General features: G+C 41.4%; 1 protein-coding gene across 11 annotated transcripts in view; it reads right to left on the bottom strand.

The window, feature by feature from the left end:
- The window catches only part of adgrb2 (adhesion G protein-coupled receptor B2), a 222,167-nt gene that overhangs the window by 122,599 nt on the left and 74,377 nt on the right, over positions 1–25,191 (bottom strand). For all 11 annotated transcript variants that reach the window (XR_007030318.1, XM_047330051.1, XM_047330049.1 and 8 more), the window contains exon 2: positions 21,137–22,040. Coding sequence is in view for 10 of the 11 variants with exons in the window: in XM_047330051.1 (XP_047186007.1) it covers positions 21,137–22,025 (889 nt within the window). In the remaining variant the exon portion in view is untranslated. The remainder of the gene's footprint in view (positions 1–21,136; positions 22,041–25,191) is intronic.

Genomic DNA, 25,191 nt, shown 5'->3' with positions numbered 1-25,191 from the left:
GGAACAAGGTCAGTAAGGATAATAAAATTAATTACAGCCCATATCAACCATTTTAACTGACATGAGCAATGCCCATTTGCCTTTGGCAGAATGCAATTTAACAAAAGCTGTAGAGGATGAATTCATGTCCATATATTTCTGGAACACAATATTCCTGTGGGAACGGGACTCATACAGTATGACACAGAAGGCATCCTACTGAGGTGCAGGATCAAAACTTTTATGCTTGTTTTTTTTCTACTTCACTATGCCTTGCGGTACCACAAGACATTTTCTGCATGTCCCAGTGGGATGCAAACCCCTAGCCCCTGCAGGGTCGACTGCCACCCTGAACATGGAGCTGCATGAGAATGTGATACATGGAATACGCCCTATGAGCAATTTTTATCTACAATCATTTTTACATCTTTTATATGAGGAACTCTCATTTTTCATTCATCTCTTTCTACCAAGAGTCTGTGTTTATTTTGAAATCTGACTGAGTAGAGAAACCTCAGTGATTCTGGTAGAACATTAAAAGTGCAGTAGATTTTTTTTCTTTTTGCTTGATGGTAACAATGAATTGCAATGTACCATTTTAAGCAGAAAGGAACCTTCCCACTCATTTGTCATTCCTTCTCCTTCCTGGCTCCTTGTAAAAAAAAAAAAAAGACCAGAAAAAAAACTGGAACAAGGATAAACTGTCAGCCATTACACTCCTGTCCCTTCAAGGCATAAAATGTGCCACCCAACCCACAGTATCTCCCTGTCACTATCAGTCACTCTTGCACCTGCTTGCCACACATCCAGTACATTCGGTTGTCAACATGGTTTTCTCGCTTTCATGATTGTCTCTGGCTCCTGACCCCCGTAAGCCACCTCGACCTGCTCCTTGACTTCTTTCACCCATCACATCTCAATCGCTCTTTCCTCTCCTGTCACGTCGTCACCAGTCATACTTGAACGTGGAAATATTAGGTGGGTGAATTTATCACTTTGTCTTTGTCACCTTTCCGTATACCTCCTCCTCCTTTTGCCGATTTCCTCTCTGCTTCCACTTGCCTAGCTGTGTCTTACTTCTAATGCATGATCTTTGGATAAGACTGTCACTCACAAGCTGTGCGATACCCTTTCAAGTTTGAACAGAGATACCTTTGTGGTTTCAGTGTAATTTGAGTGAAGGAATAAAATATAAATAGGAGAAAAAAACACACCTCTGACACCATACTCAGCTTCAAAGTCCACTTGGCCACACAATGACCTTCTCCTTACAGTCCTCATTCTACAGAATCCAGAGACTGTGTGTCAGTTTTAATGTAACTACACGCATCAACAAACATGCATGAATGTGATGTTCTGCATTAGTTTAATGGTAATCTGGTGATTACACAGTAGCACAAAGACAGTTATGTCTAATTTGTGAATTTGACTGAGCGTTTGCAGCTGTTGTCCAAAGCTACATGAATTATCTGCCAAAAATGTATATATATATATATAAATATATATTGTTACGCACAGCCTCCCCTTTTCCCAACTTCCAGAGATGACCATGGAGACAGAAGATCCAAAAAAAAGATATTTATTTTAAAAAGGGTAGATTGTCTTCAGGATGAGCACGGACAAAACAACAAACAAAATACCTTTCTTTTGATGAAACTAAATTGGCACAAAAGAAAATACAGGATTCTTACCTGCCTCCCTAATATCAAAACAGGAGGAAAAAAAAACGTTTCACAAAAACATAATGGCTACCCACTCCTACTCTACCAGGACTGATCTGATCTAAATACAATCCAACAACAATTCAGTCTCTCTACAATAAGAATTCTAACTAAACACTACGGCACAGCATGGTCTGTCTGGAAGTCAGGAAGATGGCAGAGAGGGCATCACCATCAGCAGGCATACTTTTAGAGCCGGCATGATGAGCTCCTGGCCAATCACCATCTCCAATCACCACCTGAACAATCATAGAGAGAGATACACAACAGGAGCAGCACCTCCCTCTGGCAGGGAGGGTAAACAATACATGGAAAACATTCAAAATACACATATAACCCATAGTCATAACAATAGTTTTTTTAAATGAAATAATTGAAGATGCCTGGAACTGGGGCAAGGGGCAAACCGTTGAGTTTGCCATGCTCACACTGCATCCTGTTTTTTGTACTAGCTTTATCATGTAAGTCTAACGCACAGCTTCTCTCTGGATATTCATCCCCTCGATTCCCTCGCTTTTGAGTATCCATAAGTCTTTCTCCAGAACTCCCTGCATCAGCTGAATGTCGCGCTGATTAATCACTTGATTACCTCCAGCCAATAGTCACACTGATTAACTTTGCCACATGATGGCTCTCTGGTTTACTCCGCAGAGAGGGAAGACTCTCCTTTTGCATCCCCCGGATAGAGAACAACTCATGACCAGAGGACGTCTGTGCAAGGTCAGGAAAGTTCAACAATGTCCGTGACATCTGTGAGAGATTACACACCATCGAGTGAAAAAGAACCCTGAGCTTCCTTTTCCCTACAGAAAGAGAAAAGCCTTCTGCTCAGACAGCAATAAAATCCCTCCAGGGGGTGTTGAGGTTATAGAGAAATGAAACATCTCAAAGCCATCTTGAAACTGACTAGGGTTTTTTAGTCACCCTCTTTGAATCTGGGTTGTTCCAAGTTATTGGTGGCAGAGAAAAGAGGATGCGATGTACCATACATACTATCAAACTTGTTTTTGGACACATCAAGAGATGCATTTCAATTACTTAGAAACACCTCTGGGGCTGCAGTGTGCTACCAGAACCAGAAATATTCAAGGACTAGTTTTCTATCAGTGTCTCACTGAGCCCAGTCGTCACAACTTCACTTCTATACTTCAAATAGTGCTCGATATCAGATACACACAATGAAAAAAATACGAGAGCAAAAAGGAAGTAGAAGAACAGGGAGGGAAAGAGACGGCAGTGATAAAACAGTGTTGAGAGCTCAAATAGCTCTACTTAAGTACTTTGAGTAGTGAATGTACTCTAATGACAGGCGCAAAAAAAAAACACGTGTGAATATCAAATCATCATGTAAAATTAACATGGCGGACTGAGTGCACCTGAGAGTTTCCCTTTTGTGCTTTCATCAATAGAAATGTGATATAAAGGGATCAGTGTCAACTCTAAAAGGCTACTTTTTTTGTATGTCAGCCCTTGGGTGGTCTAAGCATCATTGGACCTATCACTGTGGTAACGACCCCTGAAGCCACGAAGTTGATAGAGGACAGGACAGCTGTCCAAGAAAACTATCGCAAACTAGCCTCTGGGTCTGTTACACATCATCAAAGCCAAGCAGCTGCATGCGTGCAAGTGCTTCTTTTTTCTTGTATCTACGGGTGCTGCTGCACATTCGCCAGAGTGTGCGCCTGCATCTGTGTGCGCGGGTGTGTGCCCAGGGAAAGGGTAATGAGGACCGCTGGGGCTCGTTTAAACAACCAGGGTTCACGAGTAGAGAAGAGCTCCATCGCTCCGTTGAGTGGGGCAAAAAGCAAAGCAGCTCCAGTGCTTCCCAGTCCTATCATCTTCATCCCACATCGCATCAGGACTCAGCCACGTGTCTCGAAACCCACATGCACCCCCTCCCCCCTGCAGGCCCACCACCCCCTCGGAGTGTCGCTCATGTGAGTGCGACCTGTCCCTTAGGTCCACATCAAATCTGAATGTAAGATTTCTTTACAACTGAACATCTATAGTATGCTCAAACAGACATTTACGAGGAATTTGGTTCAGGTTTTGTAAAATCAGAATGTAAGTATTTATGTTAGTATGTATTGTGTAGTTACCAAGGTTTTCATTTATATACTTCCTAATTCCTTTTAAATTGGTATCAATTATGTCGTCGTCGCTCCTCAGTTTTAGGTTTTCATGGGTATTTTTCTCAATCTAAATGAAGGCAATGCACAGAGAGCATATGTACACATAAAAAAGACACACGCACACACACACATACACATGTGCACACACACATGCAGTGGCCTTACATTGATTTCCCGCAGGCCAACCAACTGCTTAGCCATCTTTGTCTTGTCAGGTTGACCCATGAGGCCTGATAGATGTTAGGGAGTAACCACACACACTGACACACACACACACACACACACACAAACACACGTACACACACACACACAGGGAGATATCTTGCAGCCTTTAGGGAACTCCCTGAAGTATTTATTGACCACAGAGAGAAAGTGGCTATTAATCTGATAAAGGCTTAAAAGCCTGTCATCACCTGTTTGTGTGTCCACGCTCGTTTGACATGCGTGTGTATGCTAGTAGGTATTTGTCACCTGCATTTTTATGCATTTACAGATGTCACACACGCCATGCTTGCACATGCAAAAAAGTGTGTATTTCTATTTGCTTTGATTGCATAAATGAGTATAATAAGATTGCCTTTATTCACAAAAAAATATTCCTGCGTAAAAACCCAAATAAGACATAAGTCCAGTTGGCAGAAACGAAAACTTCTCCACGTGTTACATAATTAACCGTGGTGTCTGCCTCTTTAAAAACGTAAGGTGGGCCTGCCTAACCTTCCATTCCAGCAAATTACCATCATACTGTTACGTCTGCCAGTTCATCGACTCAAAGGCAAACCTACAGGCCTGACAGAGCAACAGGATAACGAGAAGACTGAGAGAGAGAGAAATAAAGAGAGAGAGAGAGAGAGAAGGAGAGAGAGATGCTGTGGAAGAAACAGAAAGAGGATGAAGGACGTACAATGAACTGACAATGCCTGTGTCTGTCTGTGCATGTGTTCACGCACTTATGGCTCCATCCATCAATTAAAGCCTCAACTCTATGATCCCTCACGTTTCATGTTGGCTACAAAGAAACAACTTATTTGTTGAGCATAAAAAAATCCATGCTGTGGGAACACTGGGGCGCTGTGAGGTCAGGGATGGCGAGGGAGAGAGGAGATCTGTCTTATGTCGCTTTGTTTCTCTGCCAAGAACATCAACCTAGAGGATTCTGTCTCTGGTGCCTTGTTATTGTCGACTCAGTGTTAGAGGCCCTTGTGCTCTGAAGTGCCACACCATCAGAAAAGCGCGCACGCACACACACCAGCTCAAATTTGCGTTATGGTTGTTTTTAGACATTTTAACACTAGAACCAAAAGAGTGGTTTGACATGTCGTACAGATGTTGTTGTTGATGTAGTTTTGAAGTTAGTATGCCCTCTTTCCCATTGTGTGTTCATGTTCGTGTACGTATATGTGTGTGTGTGTGTGTGTGTGTGTGTGTGTGTGTGTGTGTGGCTTTGGCGTGTCCTTTGTGAATGATGGCTTTGCTAAAGTGCTGCGAAGAGAAACATTGGTTTGCTGTGCCTTTGATTCATTGCTGGTGTGAGAGGAATTTGCATAGCAGGCAGACTCCGGGCAGATCTGGGCTCTCGTTAGCCGGGTGGCTAGATACTTCATCATTATCAGCAGGCTTCTTCGGTTCCAGCAACTCCGGCCTTGCACATAATCTTTAAGCAGGCTTTGTATAGAGGGAAAAAAAACCCAGTAAAAGTCTTGAACAAATCAGAGAACACACTCTCTCCGAGCATAAACATTTGTTGGTTGGTCAGTGGTCTCTCACGCAGAGTAGGTTTCTTCTGTCAGTCTGCTCTCCTTCGGCAGGTACTCCACATTTCCCTCTCTCACCCACTATTTTTCTGTCTCCCTAGCTGACAGGCTTGCTGCAGTGCTTTCGGGGACAGTGCTTGTTATTAGAGGACATGCTGACAAGTGTCGATCGATATGGACTCCAAAACTGCAGCATTGCTGTGTGTGTGTGTGTGTGTGTGTGTGTGTACATGAGCGTTGTGGAAGGGCATCTGTGCTTGCTCATCTGTTGGTGTATGAGCAAGATGTTTGACACATGTAGGTGCTGCTGTCATTTATTTCATTGTGCCCTTGAGTGTGTCAGCTCTCATTGCGCAGGTATGCAGGTATTTTCTTGTTTGCGCACATGTGTGTGATGGATTTAGATATCAGTTTATAAGGGATTATATGGACAGCTTCCACAGCTATTTTTCTCCATGAATATTTTACCGTCATATAAACAGAACGCAATTTCAAGGCAGCCGTGCATGTGGGACAGCGAGGGTCTCTGCCTCTGTGTCAAGTGTGTTGTCAAGAGAAACGATAGATGGGGAACAATGATAGATTCTCCTACTGAGGGACTGTCGCACAACGTGCCTCCGAAATACATAAACAATTCCACTTGACCACATCTGAGTAAGAATTGGCCACAAAATAGAAAAAAAGTACTTGCAGCTGGGTGCGAAATAAAGGACAACAAGACTGAGATGGAGACTAAGAGTGTTGCTTCTTCCCCGAGTCCTAAATCCGCCATGGGTAACTGCCGGAGTGTGACAGTAGGCTTATAAGAGCCAGTGTGTCAGTAAATCCCGAGAGCATTTATTTCCTGCAAGACCAGGGGAGCATACCTCGCTTTATGTCTGCTGCAGAACAAGGCAAGGGGATTTTTTTTCCCCCTCTACTTATTTATCTGCTTATTTATATATTAATGTGTTCACAAGCATCGTAAACTTTTATGGTATTCCTAGTCAGGGCCTGGATGGAGTTTTATATGAGCATTATATATGAATTTTCTATAGCCTCCTTAACTTTTCGTCCTCTACCTGAGAATATCTCTCTCTGTTGAAGTATTTTTTTGTAAATAAAGGTCCTGCTTATTTGCATGATAGCAAAGACACTGGCTCGCTGAAACATTAGGAAGAAGTGCTGGTGATTGAACTCCCTCCTCCGAACATCACATTACACATGCAGATTATTGTAACATCCACAAAAAAATTTAAATACAACCCTAATGGTTGATTCACAATTATTTAAAAGTCTAATGGGATGATTATACAGAGTTGCTCGGACAATTAGGAATAGCATTTATTTTTTCTGAAATGCTAAAAAAAATTGAAATCAGAGAAACCTGTGAATCAACACAACCACGCTAATGGAAGAAGTCTAATTGGAGGCAAACCAGTGACAGTGAGAACCCTTTTTAATTTCTTTTTTTGTTTGTTTCTCTCTTTTTGCCTTCTGATTATACTGAAACATGCTATCAAATCACACAAATACACACACAGCGCACATGAATTATGAAAAAGATCAATCAGAGAAGAAACAGAAGGAAGCTGATTTGAGGATAAGCATGTCTGCATCTGATGGGGTCACTAATCGTGCCAATCCTCAACCAAGCAGCGTCACCCACAAACACACACACACACACACACACACCATGTAGTGGACCATGATGCCTCCCCACATACAAATGATGTCATGTCGAGTGGGCATGTATGGGAGGGGAGGAGGAACGGGAGTTTTCATGGCACTGTTGGAGACTGCCTGAGGGGGAGAGTTATCTTAGAAGTGCCATGGATGAGTGGAACAGAATGTTGGATGGTAAAGGTAAGGAACACCGACACACACAAGCACCCACCGACACACAGAGATAGACACACATGCACACAGTTTCCCGTGCGGTTCTGCTAAGCTCGTGGGGCAACATTTCCTTGTCTTGTAATGATTTCTAAATAGGGCCCCATTGCCCAGGGATATATTTAATTGCCACACACCGGCTGGTGATGCCTATGTGCGCTGACAAAACGGGAGCAGGAGGCAGGGGGGCAGGGAGAAGCGAGTCACACTTGTTTTGCAGTTACTTTGACTTAGCAAGGGCAAGTGTGACTGACACTCGGTGGTCGAGCTTTACACACTTTTCAGTGACGTGTTTGGGGGGATTGTTAATGTCGCTACTGGAAGCGGCTGCTGTCACATATTCGTCCGCTCACCCACACGCACATACACACACACACACACACACACACACACATGTCCACCTCCATGCCAGCCCATTGTTTTCTCCCTGTACTCTGTTGCCAAATTCCCTTGCAGTTACCATTGTGTATTTGTCCCTGCTGCAAGCTTGCGTGTGTGTGTGTGTGTGTGTGTGTGTGTGTGTGTGTGTGTGTGTCTGTGTGTGAGCACCTACTACTGACAGACAAATGGGAGTATAGCAGGAGAGAACAACACGCTTTCATACTTCATGACTGGGTGTTTTTGTGCCTGTCTGTAGTATGCAAAACACACACACACACACACAAAAAAAACGTTGTTGCAGTGGCTTGCATGAGAGAGTAAATCTGTGACTGTGTGTCTATGGGTATGTGTAAATATGAATGCTATGTGTGTTTGGTTTTGGGAAGCCTCCCCCTTCCTGTATTAGGATAAATAGCCTTGTCTGTCATGTAAGGCTGTGTCTGGCAAACAGATTCCCCTCACGTCAAGCCAGATGAACACAAATGAGGTCCCCCGAGGGGACATTTCAGGGGAGAAGAGTGTCCCTGTGACACTTATCGTGAAGGACATCTTACGGGTAAAGAGGAGGTGCGGGTGAAAATGAGCATGGCTGTACCATGCATCACGCTCCTGTTTAAGCATGGAGAGAGCCCTCAGGACTACATAAACACTAGGGGCTGTGCACTGAACTTCAACATGTGGCCGCGGCAGCATGACAATTAATCTTGTCTATACCTGTAATGTAAAAAAATGCATTTACATAATGGCAGGCATTCTTTCACACCGCTCACTGCTTGGTATCAATAACTCTCCTCTGTCCATCTCAGTATGTCTCTCTTGGTGACAATACCATCAGGTTACTCCGAGAAATGGATGGAAGCTGCACCCAGAGCACCTTCAGAAAACCATTAGATAACTGGTTGTCAACTGCTATGGGGCTTTCAGTATCATTCCACCTCAGAGGTGACCGGTCCCTCGCTCACTAAATCACTGTGCAGGACCAAGAGGTAATTATACTGCCACTGTAAATCTTCTCGATGTCCCTGCAAAGTTAGATCATCTCCTCACATGCCTTCATGCACACACACACACACATACACACACAAATATATATATAGATATATATAAATCTATATATATAAGTGTGTGTATATACGGTTTGGGATGCACACAGGCTGATGTGCGTGCTCACACAGAGGCATGTACGGACCACGGAGCAACCTACGTGGGCTCAGCTGGCCAGCTGTTTACCACATGGGCCACACCGCCGCTCTTTTCCACGCGCGATTGCATCCTAAGTGGACCACATGAGAACCATCATCTGTAAACTAAATTGCATGCTATTTACTTCGTTTAGAAAGTAGTTTTAAAACTTTTGCTGTCATTTTTCATCCATTTTCTCTATTTCTATGTCTTAAGTGGCTGAACTCACACACTTATCTCTTCCATTTCATTTACACTATCACAGGAGGCCAAAGCTATTCTTCAACACTAACAGACTGGCTCCATAGATGTCAGTAAATAAAACATCCAATAGATGAATTACAAGCTAAACTAAAAAAAAAGCAAGAAAAAGTAGGTGAAACCTTTGTAATTACCTGGTTTTCTCTATTAATCGGGCATAAAATATATAGCCGAACAAAATGTGCTCAAGCAATAACATTTTAGCTGTTATAATCCTTAGTGTCTTTCAGGAACACACCTGTTAAATATTCACGGAGCTGTTGGAAAATGTAACCTCGTGGGTCACATACCAACCATCAGTAAGAACCACTGGATGTAAGTGTTCAGTATTAATGTCCATACATTGCTATTAATACTGGAACAACCTGGGGCAGTGGAAACAAGCTGTGTTCTGACAGCCCTGACATACCATTCTCTTTTAAGGCGCCATGAAGTTATTGGCAAACAGTTGCTCAAGCACACACACTCAGTAATAATAGTGACATTAGCTTGGAGTCATTATTTTTGCCAGCTGGCAAGTGCAAGTGACGTATTCTCAACCAACGCCTGAGGAAAATATCTTGCAAAATACCTGTTCACCAGGTAATTGCTAACTGTATTTGTGTCGGCCTGCTGTTTGGTGACGTTGTGCTTATTGAGTTGTAAGACAAAATTCTTTGTTTTAGCAAAAATCAAAGCAAAAAAAGTGGTAGAAAACCATGCTGTGAGAGTGGTACCAGGGAAATGAAAGAGGCAAATGAATGGACTGGACAACTAAACTTAACGTAAAGCTCTGTGAAGCTGAGTTGAGCTGCACACTCAGGTCATTTCACACTATCACATTGTTTCAACATTGTTATTTGATACATTATTTATGTAAATTACATAGCTACTCTAACAATGAGGTTAGTTGCATGTCAGTACAACAGTATACTCATCTACATAAAGATTGGGTAGTTGATAGAGGAGGACATGTCTACAGTCATGTGATCACGTCTGCACAACAAGCAAGCAGCATGTCACTGATTTATTAAGCCTTTTAATTGAAGCTATGGGCACGTGATGTCTCCTCAAAAGCCACACTTGATTCATCTTGATGCCTTTAATGCCAATTCGGCAGAAATATTAATGTTCCTGTTTTAAATCACCACAAGCTTCCATAGATCCAATCTATGATGGAATTGTAGTGCTGTTTGTCAGTATCCGACTGAAGCTGGTATAACACTGCGGTAAACAGCTGAACACGGAGGGATGTCATCATTCAGGTGATCACTCAGTTCCCACAAATAGTGCTATGTTCAAATGCTTTGTTTCCAACTGCATTTCAAAGCCCTGTTCCTGCAAAATGTCACGACAGTGTGGGATTGTGTGATTGAAAACCAATGTGCAGTATCACGTGGTATTCTCAAAACTGTTAATTTTATTTAAATTAGCCAAAGGTAATTTTCTTTGAATATAAGGGCTTGAAATTATTTTATTTTTATTCATTATCCTCCATATGTAATATGGAAAGGAACTTGAAATGTAAGCAGCACCCAGGTGGAACTGTTGACACGGAAGTAGTTGGGCCCCGGGTTGGCTAAGGGGACCACTTCCGCCCGCGTCCCCAGACGCAACTTGGATGACACACTGAGCAGTCCGTGTCTTCATTGCTCTTACCATTTTCTGTATATTACAAGTCAGTAGTTGGTATGAAATGTCAACCGTCTAAAGCCTTGCTTTATATGTATTACTGTTGGTGAAGTTCGGGTCATATTTGGAGTGTTGTATCGAACTTAAGAGGCTTAAAAATATCCCCGTTGAGAAGAATTAAAGGGGTGAACACCGTAACGCGCGAAACCACGGCCCCGTTGATTGTGGGTTTTTTCGCCCTGCGTAATGCCTTGCAGGTGCAACGCTAGTTTTTTAGGTTATTGTGTTTACCTTGCACAGCGTTACTTTTATTTGTGGTCTCCTGCACACACAACAGTTAAAGAGAAAAGTGGGTAAATGTGAAAGGGTCATGGCTACAGAGTTACAAGTTATGAGAAATGTTTATATTAATGCATACTGTTTAAAGATATTATTGAAATTGTTCGGCTACATCCAGAGTCACAACTTGGTTGACCTTATTTTGAAAACATGTAGCTTTCTCTCAGTAATAATTTTGGTACAGGTTAGTGTGTATGGATTCAGTTTAATCGCAAATCAGATGTTGCAGAAGTACAGTGGATTAATGCTGTAATTTGCACTATATTATTATTGATGCCTTGACTCACTTAAACAGGTGAATGTAAATGAGTATGTTACTCAAGTAGAGAGTAAAGTAGAGTAATGGGGAATATTGGATGACATGAATGTGAATTAGAATATGATCTATGTGAACTGATTCATATGTGATGCACTTATACAGTTAAAGACTGGAAAAAAGAGATACTCAGGAGAAATGTTTTGTATATTATTTGTGAATTTGAATAGAGACGCAACTTGGATGACAAACTGAGCAGTCAGTGTCTTCATTGCTCTTACCATCTTCTGTATATTACAGACTTCTTTATTGTTGCCATGGTACCCAATCCTGGGACCCGTAACACACACAAACATGAAAATAAAAAACCCCCACTAAGACTGATATTCACACAAAATGTCAAACCTGTAGTTGAGATTTGCATGGTTGGAGTTTGACATTGGAACATTTAAAATCATCACGCAAGAGGAATTTTTACTTACAAACGCGGATACACGCAGACACACACACACAAACACACACACATACACACACACTCAACACACTTGTCTCTAGGGATTGTATCATATGACCATGGGCACAGGTGCTCTATGGGATGCCCGTCTATTTTCTGCAGTTAATCGATCACATGAAGCCACTGGAGCTTGACTATGAGTCAGTGGGCCAGAAAGTGATATAGACTCTCTCTCTCTCTCTGTGTGTGTGTGTGTGTGTGTGTGTGGTAATACTCCATACTCCATTGTCATCAAATTGCTCCATGGCCACTTAAGAGCTGCCTGAGCCTTATGAGACACACTGTAGCTCTGAGGCTTTTTGTCATCCACTCATTCATAGACATCATGTGCGCTCTCACACTCTCTCCCTCACACACACGAACACACATATTCTCATGGCGGGTATGCACAGGGGAGGATCTCTAGAGGTTAGCTAATTTGGCCCACTGGTGCCTTAACCATGTCTCCCTTGCTTCACTTCATCTCCCCCCTGCTCACGTGTCGCTCCAAACTACCGCTCCGCTTCTAAAATATCCTGCTCGCAAACCTGCCTTTGCTGCCTCTTTTTTCTTAATATCACACAACTTTCGTCATACAACTTTCATCATACAACTTATATCATACAACTTTCATCATACAACTTTCATTAGCAGACAGAGTGATGGACCAAGTTCAGAGCCAACCTTAGGCCCTCATCCCATCCCCTGAACCCAGTTAAATCCCCTGAGATCTGGAAGAGGCCATTGTAAAGGCATGGATACTATTCTCTGCTGTAGTTCTCTCTCTCTCTCTCTCTCTCTGTATATATATATATATATATAGTTATAAATATATAACATATTCAGAAACACATAGAGTGTATGTGCATGCATGTGTGTTTTCATGTGTGCACGTGTTCTATTATGTTTTTATTTCTCTCTTGCTTTCAGTAAGATTTCACCTTCAATCTTTGAAAACAAAATATATTGTTTTTGTCAGTGAAAATATAACACAAAGAATAACAAAACTGTCCATAATGAAAAAGAGGGTTATAAAATCCTCAGAATGATGTGTGTATATAAAATAAAACAAAGACAACAAGATGTAAAGTACATCTCTGACAAAGGAAGAATAATTGTTGTTGTCTATATGAACTCTAGAAACTACAAAAGCCCTTTCTGAATATTGGGCAAATGTTGTAGACATTTTAGGACATTTTTTCGTCTATCCGTCTAACAAGTTCACTTGTAAGACGTGTAATTGTTTACACTTGTGTCTTAAATAACAGCATGTGGGTATACAGCCTGTTGGAATCTATGTGCAGGCGGTTGCTGTGGGAGGTAAAATACAACAGCACATACTGATGTTTGATGCACAGGAGAACATGCAGTGTGCCCAAACTGCTAATGCACTCTCCATTGGCAGGACGCAAAATAACATAATTAAGCTGTGTATATATATATATGCTAGTTGAGCTGGACAAGGAGGTCTCTTTTATTGGAGGGTATACAATTCATTTTCCCTATATTTTGATTCATGACACTTTTAACAGCATCAACAGGAAGTTGGCATGTGTTGAATTGCCTCTGAAATACAGCCAAGACAGGACAGAGTACTGGATATGTATCCATACTGATCCGCAGAGATCTGTTGAGAAAAGTGGAATGATTATAAATGACACGGTGTGTGTCTGTTAAAGTGAGAAAGTGTGAGCGTGTGTGTGTGTGTGTGTGTGTGTGTGTTGCGGCTTTTGCTGGAGCATAAAGGGGCTCAGTGCTGATCCCGTTCAGAGAGAGAGAGCCACAGCTCATGAGTGCAGAATACTAATCCTGTTGCCACAGTCACCCTGAGCAGACAGTCCTACATTGAGCCGACAGCACTACACTGAGAGGACACATGCCGCTTTGCTTCATTAATTTCAGAAAAATAATCTTAAAAATCACAACAACAACTCTATGGCACAGCATGCAATTATTCTTTGTCTGCGGCGGTAGCATTCGGACATATTCCAGCGTGTGTGCATGGGTTTGGGGAGAGTTAAGGGTTATTAAAACACCTGTAGTCCATGTACTGTATGCCTGCACAGTGTGAAAATAAACACCTCTCTGCTCTTGTGTTGCTAAAGACACACACACACCATTCTGCTCTAATTAACAGATAGTATTCCATGAGGAGAAGATGTGTGTGTGTGTGTGTGTGTGTGTGTGTGTGTGTGTGTGTGTGTCCGTCCGTCCGTGAGTGTATGTGACGGACCACTGCTCAATTAAATGGTGAGCTGGTCCCAAGAGTCCCAGCCAAATCCCAGTCCCTTTTCTCCCCCCCCCTCTCTCTCTCTCTCTCTTGCACTCTCCCTCTTTCTCCCTCTCTCTCACCCTCTGTCCATTTCTCTCTCTCTCTCTTTCACTCTCTCTCTCTCGCTCTCTCTCCCTTCCCGATTTCACACAAAACACGATCCACACCCTCAATCTGACTATTGAGAATGCTGTCGAAGTGTGGTGTGTGTGTCTCCAGGGAGCATGACATGGTGAGGTAAATACTAAGAGACTGAGGCAGGTGTCTGGCAAACTCCACTTGGGAAAATTTGACACCTAGATATTGGACCATATATATCTACATTAAGACAGGGCCAGGGGCAGGAAATGTCATAGAGATTAGAATGACAGTACTCAAACATAGACTCAGTTTACAAATGCAGTATTAGAAATGCAGATGTGACTGGGGCTATTAGAAAAATTGAAGTAACTCAAGCTGATGAATGACTCCTTCACGTACTGTGAGTCCGTAAACAAAGACGGAAAAACACTGAAATAAAAATATGTGTGTGTGTGTGCGTGTGTCCTTGCGTTGCTAGTGGACATTGCAGCTGTGACTTGAATGAGTTGTGACCTCATGGAGCCAGACTTCACATGAACTGGGGGCAGTGGACACTTCACTCCTGACTCTATATGTTGCACCTTACCTGTTTGGCACAAGAATATTATAACGAAAAGAAAAAAGGCCAAAATTGAAAGTATTATCATGCTTATACACTTGGCCCTTACCTGCCTAGAATTTTTGTTAAAATATGTAACTTCTGCTGAACATTGAGCGATAATTAAACTGTTAACAAGATTTGAATTTGGCTTTTTGCTACATTATTTTTTAAACTGTCCTCATATAATGTGAATTGACATTTTGTAGGCCATTTTTTTTGTGTGTGTTCAGTCACACTTCCGTGCCCCAGTCACATCAAGTCATGTCAGTTTATCAAAGACCAATTTGCCGCACAGATAAAATAAGGATATCGAGAATTATTAAAAGATAAATCTATCAGCCAAGAAGACAACAATACGAAATTCGATAAAAAAATAAATGAAATTGCTTTGTTAAAAAAATGTCATCACCCTCACAGCCTCATCTGAATCAGACTGCAGGCTCTTGTCAGCAAGCATCACCATCTAATGATGCGGTGATGATGTGTCAGTCTTGCGGTCACAGCTTGTTTCTGCTGACCCCAAGTGGCAATGTAAGACAGTTTTATTGCAGGTTAGACAAAAACTCCAAAGAGAAGCTTCCACTTCCAACCACAAGTTAATGTGTGCAAGTCAACTAATCAACTCAAAGTGCAGCCATGGTGGCTATGCTTCTGAATGATGGATGGGCCAACGCATACAGGATGATATAATGTGAGTGACTGAAGAATGATTGAGAACAACGGGGATCTCTTTCTATGCAAAAATTAGACATCTACAGCACCAATAACAGCTGATGACATTAATAAGCATATACGTACTGTACAGCCAAATAAATCTGATGTCTAAGTTTAATTTTCAAATGAGCTAAGAAGCCACGGGTGGGTGGAGAAGAAATGACAAGGTGATGCAGTCACAAGCTCCACATCATGTTCACGATCTCAGCTCTAACCCCTTATGCCCCGTGCTTCTCAATCGCCAGGAGAGAGAGGGTTGGTAAGGCATCCATCATCCATCATGGTGACAGATTCAGCACTATGCTATATAGTAGTGATAGCGCCATCCCCCATCCTCCTGCCCCCAAAACCTCCTGCTTTTTCTCTAGATGGTTCTTACATATCTTCAGACATCTGCTGCTGGTTTTATCCTTCTGTTTGTTATAACATTATACGTGATAATGTTAATTGAGGAGGTAATTGTATGTTTAAGTTATATTAATTGTATTTATTAAAAAATGTTAAGAGAAGTTTCTATTCCACAATTTTATCATTAAAATGATTCAAATTGAGGCAAAAATTGGTATTTCACAAATTTCTCACAGAGGTTATTAGGTATGCAGAATAGTGGATGCATGTCTGCGCACATGGAATATTTCATTTTGTATTTCCAAGGTTAGCAACCAACATCCCTGGTGACGCCAGCGCAAATACTTGATCCTCCTTGATCCATCCATAATATCCCTTTAAAATGAAAGGCTAATATATAAATCCCATTCATCTCAGGGATCACAGAAAATATATTTTTTTTTTTGACAACATAATGGATACAAAACAGTCTCTGTGTTCATCAGCAACTAATCTATGTCTTTGACTCTGTTTGAACTCAGTCACTGTGATAATCAGTAAAGCTGTACAGTTGTATGAAAATATTCCAATTAGCAGTAAAAGGACACTTGTCATAGTCTGAACTGCTGAGCATATTGTACTGAACATTATTATATATATTTTCACACCCTGGAAATATTATGGGTATGAAGTGTATAGAGACAATTTAGAATTAGCCAAGATCGAAAAATACGCATTGCTCAGTGCTTTGGCACTCTTAGTCTCAGTACCTTACTTGTTATCAATTTTCATCAATTTTGCATGCATCTTAATGGTTATTTACTGGAACAATATAATCTTCCTCCACATTACTGCCACTTCAGCTCCAATCATAAAGCAGCATCTTGAAACTATTTCACTCATTCTATTGCTCTGAACTCAACATGCGTCTGTGTGAGCCTCTTCAGGTTTTCATATGGCGGCTGCTTGTGTTATCTTCTCCTGACGGAGGGCAATCACTACTGTTTGTGTAGGCATCTTATCGAATACAGTCGGCCCATTAGTGTGAGGATAAACTTGCCAAAACACTGCATGGCTGTCTTTATAACTTGAACCACATTTTGGTCTTCTTAAAAGATGGGATCGGCACAGTTCACTTACACCTGTCGCTTTCAGGACAGTGGTAAACTGAAGAGTGTCATGAAACATAAAGACATTGAGAAGAAACCCATTACCCAATCCTATAAAGAGGTTTATAATCTCCTTCAGACTGGCTTCTGTAAACAGCAGCACTAAGAGGCTCAGTTTGTTAAACTAGTTGAATAAGCGTTGTCACAATTAGCCTTCAAGTTATCATTAGTAGCTTCATGTGTTTTAACCCAAAAGAGTTTGGTGAGAACTGAACCACCAGCTGAATTTAATGTGACTGGCTAATCTGGGCAATAAAAAATAAAGCACACATTTTGTGGAGGAGAAGACTACATTGGTGAGGAGGCTAAAATTAAACATATTCCCCGCAGTTATGGCTGTTGGGAGAGGATGGGAGAACCAGGGGTTCTTTTTTTCCTTCTAACAGACCTGAAATTACAACATCCTAGGAGCTCAAAAACGGAACGGACTCTGAGTTTGCATTTCTGTGTCAATAAACGTTCCTTTTTAAGATTTGCATGCATGCAGGGAGGTCATAAAAATTAAGGCTTAAAGAATTTCGGAAACAAAGCTGTGGTGTATGAATGTGCTCATGTTGATCTATGTTGATTTATGCATTGCAGGTCATGTGCAAGGATTAAAAAGATTGCTGTAGTAGCAAAAGTAGCAGAGTAAAAGCCTAAAATTACATGTGCAGTAAGAGTTTCCTCTCAACAAAAAAACATCTCTTGAAACAGTCATCTGTGCTAAACGAGATCAGTAATGTATACCTGTGCCAAGTAAATAAGTAGAACAGAAATAGCAAACTTGTTTTACATAGCATAATTCAGCTTGCATTGCCCCATATACTCAATTTATATGGAAATTAGATGAATCTTCTTGACAGAGTTTTGCATAGATATGTGGTTCAAATTTGTTCAGTGTCATAAAGTCATACATTTACAGATTTGATGGACAAAGACCCAGGGCCTCTCTGGGTCACCTGGATTGCTAATATAATGTCACTGAGAAAGTCCACAGAGACTTTCCTCACTAAAATGTGCACTCTAATTTATTTTTCCTCTTCCTGGGAGGATGAAGGGCAAACATACTCTCCTTTATAGACATATTCCACTCGCACAAAGAAGCCATGTCGGCCATGCCAAGTGTAATTTGGTCATTGTACCTGTACGATACCCGAAATAAAGAAGTATCCTCACGGAAACTCGTCCCTCAGCCTCAGGCAAAGAGACCAGCTGAGGGCTTTGCCAAAACACAAATGATACAATGTATTTAGAGTTTATCAGTCACAATAATTAACTATTGTTCATCTGGGCTACAGTTGCAACAGGGAGCTTAAAAAAAACACCCTGATTTTAGTTTATTTGTTGTTGTTTTTTACATCCAGTTTTCAGACAAAAAGACCTCCCTGATGCAATCTAAGTAAATTATTTGCCAATTGCTATTTGTATGAATTAATTTTGTATAATTAACATCTTCAGAAAACAAAAGACTATCTTGGTGCAATGACCTCAATATTGAAATTGAAGAGAAGGGAAGATTGGGATCAAAATGAGCCCTAATGCTCAGTGTCGGTCTATTCATCTTCATGTGGTGCAGCGTACAGTGAGTTTAACAACTGTTAAACAATAAAATCAAACAGACAATTTATTCTGGTTACACATTTTGTCAAGTCTGTTGAGCTTTAGTCCCTTTCCCGCTCGTTTAAAATGTTCAAGGTCAAATGGAAAAGTGGTCACAATGTTGGATCTCTACTCGAGGAAATAAAAAAGACGTGATGTGGTCAAGACTGCTGATTCTCAGAAAAAAAGAAATAAATGTACAGTACTCTGCAAAATGAGACAACATAAGGGAACAATTAATTCAGTACTCATCATTTAAGATTATGTAACAAAGCAGATAAGAAAATAATGTTTAGTCAGGTGGTGATATATTTTGTCCTGCTTTTAGATGCCTGTTGTTTTATCTATTAAGTTGTTTTATTTAATTGGAAAGCTCAAAAACCATATTCAGTATCCAAAGTTGTTAAAAAAAAATATTGTGAGTGAGCTACCATGCAAGCTGCTGCTCTGACACTCATGTTTTGACATGTGGAGTCGGAGACCAGCCTATCAAACCCTGTGATTGGTGGACAACCTTGTATACAGTTCCTCCTGAGTCACAAGCTCGGTTCCCATCAAAATGTTGCACAAATCCTAACCACATTTAACGAAAATGTCAGCAAAACAAAATGTTAATTCATTCTCTTTTCAATGCCCTACTCTTATGTCAATATCAGAAATTGTTTTTTCAATGTAAACAGCTGGAGGTGCTAATTTTCCAGTCAGGGGCCATTTAACTATTGCAGAAGAGGGCACAACAAGTGTATGTAATTAAAAGCACCAGTCAAACCTCAAACGGTGAAAAAAAAAATGTAGAAAACATGATAGAATTATTGCATTTAAGTTTGTCCCATTACACTATTCTAATTGCTTTCCTCATTGTTTTGCTCTCATAGGATTTTACTTCTACTCAGTGAAGCAGAAGCTTCAGTGGACATTTCAAGCAACCATTGAAGCTTTGATTTGATTGTTTTGTGTTTTAGTGGAGTGAGTGAAGGTTCTGGCTCTACCTCTGACAGTGTTGGGTTTACATTAGCTCTAATATTTTAAGGTAATTAGGACATAGGGGAATTGTTTGGAAATTTGTTTTCCACACAAAAAGGCTTGCCCACTCTTCTTCTCATCTAGGTTCACAGAAGTTTCTTTGAGTGGTTATTGTGGCATGACCAGCTGCTATCATTGCTGATAAACGTACACAATCTGTGTCCTCTCAAATGACCAGCAGAGGGCGACTCACCTGGTTGCCAAAAGAAGAAGAAGTCTATGAGGGAATGACTCTACTTCTGACTTGATTTATAACATCAGTAAACACTTTCCTGAGGAGTTTATGGTCTCAATCAATAGTGCCAAGTCTTCTTCAATACAGCATGTCGTTCATTATGTCAATTATGGTCTCATTTAGAGTAAAATAGAAGCCAAAACATGCTATTCGTTCAGATGTGGATACAGCATAATTGATAGGTAGTCCAATTGGTGCATGGTTGCAGGTGTAGGTGGACTTGCAGTTGACAAGCTCTCAGTCAGAATTTTACTTGACTTTCACTGTCTCCCTCCATCCTCCTATGACGCGTCTCTTCTTCTGTCCCTCCCTGTCTCTCTGCTTATGTATGTTAGATGATAAATCCCCACACCCGCCCTCACTGATTGAATCCAGAGTATGATAACCTCCCCGTCAGCAAGGTAAGAGCTCTCCCCAGAGCGCTCCGTATGTGTGTTACTGAGTTGTTGAAGCCAGGCCAAGTCTTGCAGTAAGAATAACTGGGCTCTAATTAGTGCTGTTTGCTCTACAAACATGCCTATAAGCCACCTAAAGGAAAATTATTATGTAATTATGTGAACAAAAAGACAGACTACAATGTCTCTCTGTATAGCTATGGTCACTTCTACACTATTCTCATTGAATTACATTATCATAATCGGGTGGCAGCAATGAACTGAATGGTTAAGAAAGCAGGACAAGCTGATTCTGTTTGGATAAAGCACTAAATTATGTCGCTTACAGGCACACAGATTTATGCAGATGCACACTTGCATAAATATCCCCATGTTTTATGTGTGCTAAGGGATCTTACGCTTCCTGTTCTACTCATTGATGTATGAATGACCATGTGCACGTGTCTACACACGGGTGTCTGATCTGATCTTGTCCACATTATCAGTGGATGGTTTCACACTGATAATGTGTAATAACAGTAGATGCATAACACATCACTGTGTTATGCATATATATATATATATATATACATATGTGTGTGTTTGTGTGTGTGTGCGTGTTGTGTGTAAGCTATTATGTGCCCTGGAAATTTGTGTTGTACCAAGTTGTCTTAAAGGGCATGAATAATATTATCTGCAGAAATGTGTACTATTGTGTAATGCGTTGAAAATACAAAAGCAGCACTCTCATTATGTGATAGAAACATGGTCCTACCTTGTCGGACATCTCTGGGTGCTATGGCGATCGCATCATTGGAATGCAGCTCAGTGACACAGCAGTCATCAGGAACCAGCGAACCGTTGCTGAAACTGTGAGGTGTCTGTGGGAGCAGCGGAACAGGTGGTGCCATGATGTTGTGATTTGGACAGATACATCCCGTCTGGGTCATCCCGCAACCATCCGCATCAGAAACCTCCTGATCTCCATTGTGTCCTGTGCGCAAACACTCCTCAAACCATCGGCAGAGCACACCGCAGGTAAACTGACTGGAGTTCTCGTTATTAATGAGTAACACCTCCACCAGTCTCAGCTCTAGCAATTCCTTGGTTACCTGAGGCTCATCAGCAGCTGGGTGTCTCGTGAGACACAGTTGGACAAAGTTCTTATCAAACTGTAGGAAGGAATAAGGTCCATCTGAGGTGGATTCGCTGCCACAGAGATTAATGACTTCCTGATCCCTGGCAATGGCCGTCTGTAAATGAAGGGGACAGCTTTGATTTGCCAGATGGTGGTCAAGGGAGAGGAGCATGGGGGAGTGAGTCCGACAGATCACAGGGTGGCGGATGAAGCGGAGGTAGAGGGAGTACTTGGTGGGATCTGGGTTTTCCAGGGACCAAGAACAGCCCGGCGCCCTGGAGGGAAATAGCTCCCTTAGGGAGAAAGACCCATAGAGCACCCCAGCTACAAGGCTGGAGCATGGTGTAGAGACGGGTGAGGGGGCCCCCTCTGCCGCGGTGCTGGGGATGCCATCGGCAGCCCCATAGGCCGCCTCAGCCAGGGCAGAGAGAGGCGCTAGAGCGAGGGCAGAAACGGCAGCCAGAGCCCCAGCCACAGCCAGGAGAGAGGGCAGCACAGACAGACACACCCCACCAGCAGTGTTCATCCTATGACATTCGTCCTGCAGGGGGAGAGAGAAAAGAGGATTTAGACACATCAGGGAATATTTTCAAATGCAGCTTGACAAAATCAACATGATATGGACAAAAGGAGAACATGTACAGGTAAAGTGCATTGCAATACCTGTACAAGTCTAAAAATTAACAGTAAAGTCTGAGGTGCAGCAAAAATCTTTTCCAAAATATTCCAAACGAGAGAAAAACATGAGCAACTTCATGGAAGTTCTTCTTCAACCTTACACATAAATGCGTTGTCAAAAACACAAGCACGAACACCCTGCTGGGCAGGATTAAAGAGGTTGATGACTTGGCTGTTGAGACATGCATTGTGGGGCCTTCTCGGTGCTTTCCTGCTGATATGTGCAGGAACACACGCACACACACACAACCACACAATTGCCTGCTGTGCAGCTCCCCCAAGGCTCTGGCAAACTATTACCATCACAGACACAGTGAGGGTCTGCCAGCAGCCTGATTTTGACTCATACAATACAAACACACACTGCTGACAAAACCCGAAAAACATATGGGTATATATATACTGAATACACACACACACACACTGTTTTAGTAGTTTGCTTGTAAATACTTCAATGCCCATTTTATTTTTGGATACCCCGTGTGTCTACTACATCGCATGACACTATCAAGTAGCTCTGCACAAATGCATTGGAGATGGGAAATGATCACACCGCAATACCAGTAAACTTATGGAACAAAACCATGATGGTAGATTCAACAAATGCCTCCCCGCAACACATCATTTAAACAAAGAGATGTATGATTCAAGGAAACATTTAATTATATAAAAACAGCAAATGAATGAGAAAACATATGCACACTGATTGCCATAAAACACCACATTTCAGTCAGAAAAAAGCTTTTAAATAAAATAAACATAACAGCTGGGTAATTGTGTGGAGTGCTGTGATTAAGCTTGATCCAATGTGATGGGTAAAAACGACAAGGATATTCATGAACACTACTCATGGTCATTCTTTGATTGCTTTTGGTGGGGGGGAAGGTGACGGTCACCATCCCAAAAACTGGCTCAGTACTGTGCTCACACGGTGGAATCATGCGGCTATCACTGTACAGCCTTGATGTATAGCTGGCCGACAAAAACAGTGACCACACAATAGACTTAGACAAAAACTCTTTTTGGCGTGAAGCAGCTAGCTAAATTAAATGAAAACCCTCAGTATCTTTGACTTGCAAATAGCAACTTCACTCATTTTTTGGGACGTTTTTTTTTTTTGCAATATTCAGCTCCTTAGCTAGAAAAGTATTTGGACAGGTAATGCTATGCTAACACACTATGATATTGCAGTTTTTGAATGTAATGTGTCTGGTAGTGCCAGTACATTTAGTTAAGCTACATAGCTCACGATTAGCTACTAGCTATTACTAAGTGATCTATGTATATAAGCTATGCCAGAGGTGCACATTCATCCAAATGAATGGCTGCAGGGCAAAAATAAATAATAATAGTACATGAAACATCACTGTTTTATTTGCTTAGCAATACTTTTGTTAAGATGATTATCATAAACATGAAACATCTGTATTTGAAAAAATGTTTGTTCTTAAGTGTCATAATGGATATTCTTTCCCAACAGCGCCTCTCTGTCAGTAAATGAGATAAACTGCTGTTGATATTATTTATATATGAAAAATGATTTTCTCTAGTTATCATTCAAGGTGGCTCCATCTTGACTGGCTTGTGCTGATACATACACAGCACAAGAGCATTTCCTTGAAATTGATACTAAAATACACCAGAAGAGGAATATTTTAGATTATCACTCCCTTCTGTTGTGTGAAAATGCTGATGCAAAATGTTGAATTCTGTAGTACTTCGTAGATTAGACAACACTGTGCACTGATGTACATGGTCATGTAAAAAAAAAAAAAGCTATTTTAGAAGTCACTATGGTCGAGATTTTACAGCACATTTTAAAAGTAAGAGGATAAGCATGAGCTTGTCAGATATCATGTAGTAGTGCCAAGGGAGCATGGGCCAAATGTGAGCTAAGCATGCCCCAAACATGGCCTGTGGGGCCCAAATTGTGTGTCCCTTGGCTGTTTGTTTCTGCCTCATTCTAATTTCCAACAGGGGACAAGAAACAAAGTTGGGCTACTTTCATTCACATTGTGCAGGTAACCATTGTAGAACAATGTGTGACCTCTTTCTTTCTCTCCATAATGCTGGCATGGCGTGCATGTATAAGCAGCATAAAATGTGATTTGCAGTATGACTGACAAAGAAACTAGCCTTAGCAGCAGCTGGTAAATCAGCATTGTTAACTTAGCATGGCAGCTAAAATGCTAAAAATAAGCCTAGTTATTGTGAACTGAACATGCTGTTCTTACACTAAAACATACAATACTGCTTTGGAAAAAGGCTCAGGGAATGTTTCCTGTTATACAAAGTATAATTTGCTTGCAAATATAACAGAAATTCTACTTAACCTCATAGTATTGCTAAACTCACCTGCTTGTCATGCCTTGTAGCTATATCCGAGTTTACTACATGACACAACTGCTAAAAGCCTCTGTACGACACACGTGTGTGCTTTCAGAGCAAGTGCTGCACTTCCAGTCGGTTAATAAAACACAGAGATAGCTTTTATACTTCTCCACAGGATTTGTGTGAGTCTGTTAAGGCTCTCCAGCAGTGGACACAGTCTGCAGGCCCTAGAGAAAAGGCAATGAGCCGTGCATACTTCACCATGTCAAGAGGCGACCAAACAGGGCTCTTGGACTTATAGCAGGGAGCGGTTAATGAGAGCTATGGGGATGGAGGAGGAGAAGTTGGAGGGAGCAGGAAAGTAGAATCATTGCAGTCATTATACAAAATATGCGCAATTTTGAAGAAAAATGAAAGATGTCCTTTAGGTTTTAGGCATTCTGCTGATGCTAATACAGAGTGATGTACAATGCACAAAGTGGCCAAATGGTTTACTGTTATGCTCAAGGACAATTGACCTACACAGTCTTTTTTTCTCTTTTTTTTTTGATGGACACAGAGTTGGTTTTGAAGATATTAAATATATTACCCTGAGGTCATAGGAAGGTCTGTAACCACTACTTCACCCTGCTGAACAGAATGAGCAGTCGAGAAGATCTCGAAAGGAATTGGAATAACTAGGA

This window comes from Scophthalmus maximus, chromosome 22 (assembly GCF_022379125.1).
Source record: "Scophthalmus maximus strain ysfricsl-2021 chromosome 22, ASM2237912v1, whole genome shotgun sequence".
Taxonomy (NCBI): Eukaryota; Metazoa; Chordata; class Actinopteri; order Pleuronectiformes; family Scophthalmidae; genus Scophthalmus; species Scophthalmus maximus.
This window is presented reverse-complemented; position numbering and strand designations above follow the sequence as displayed.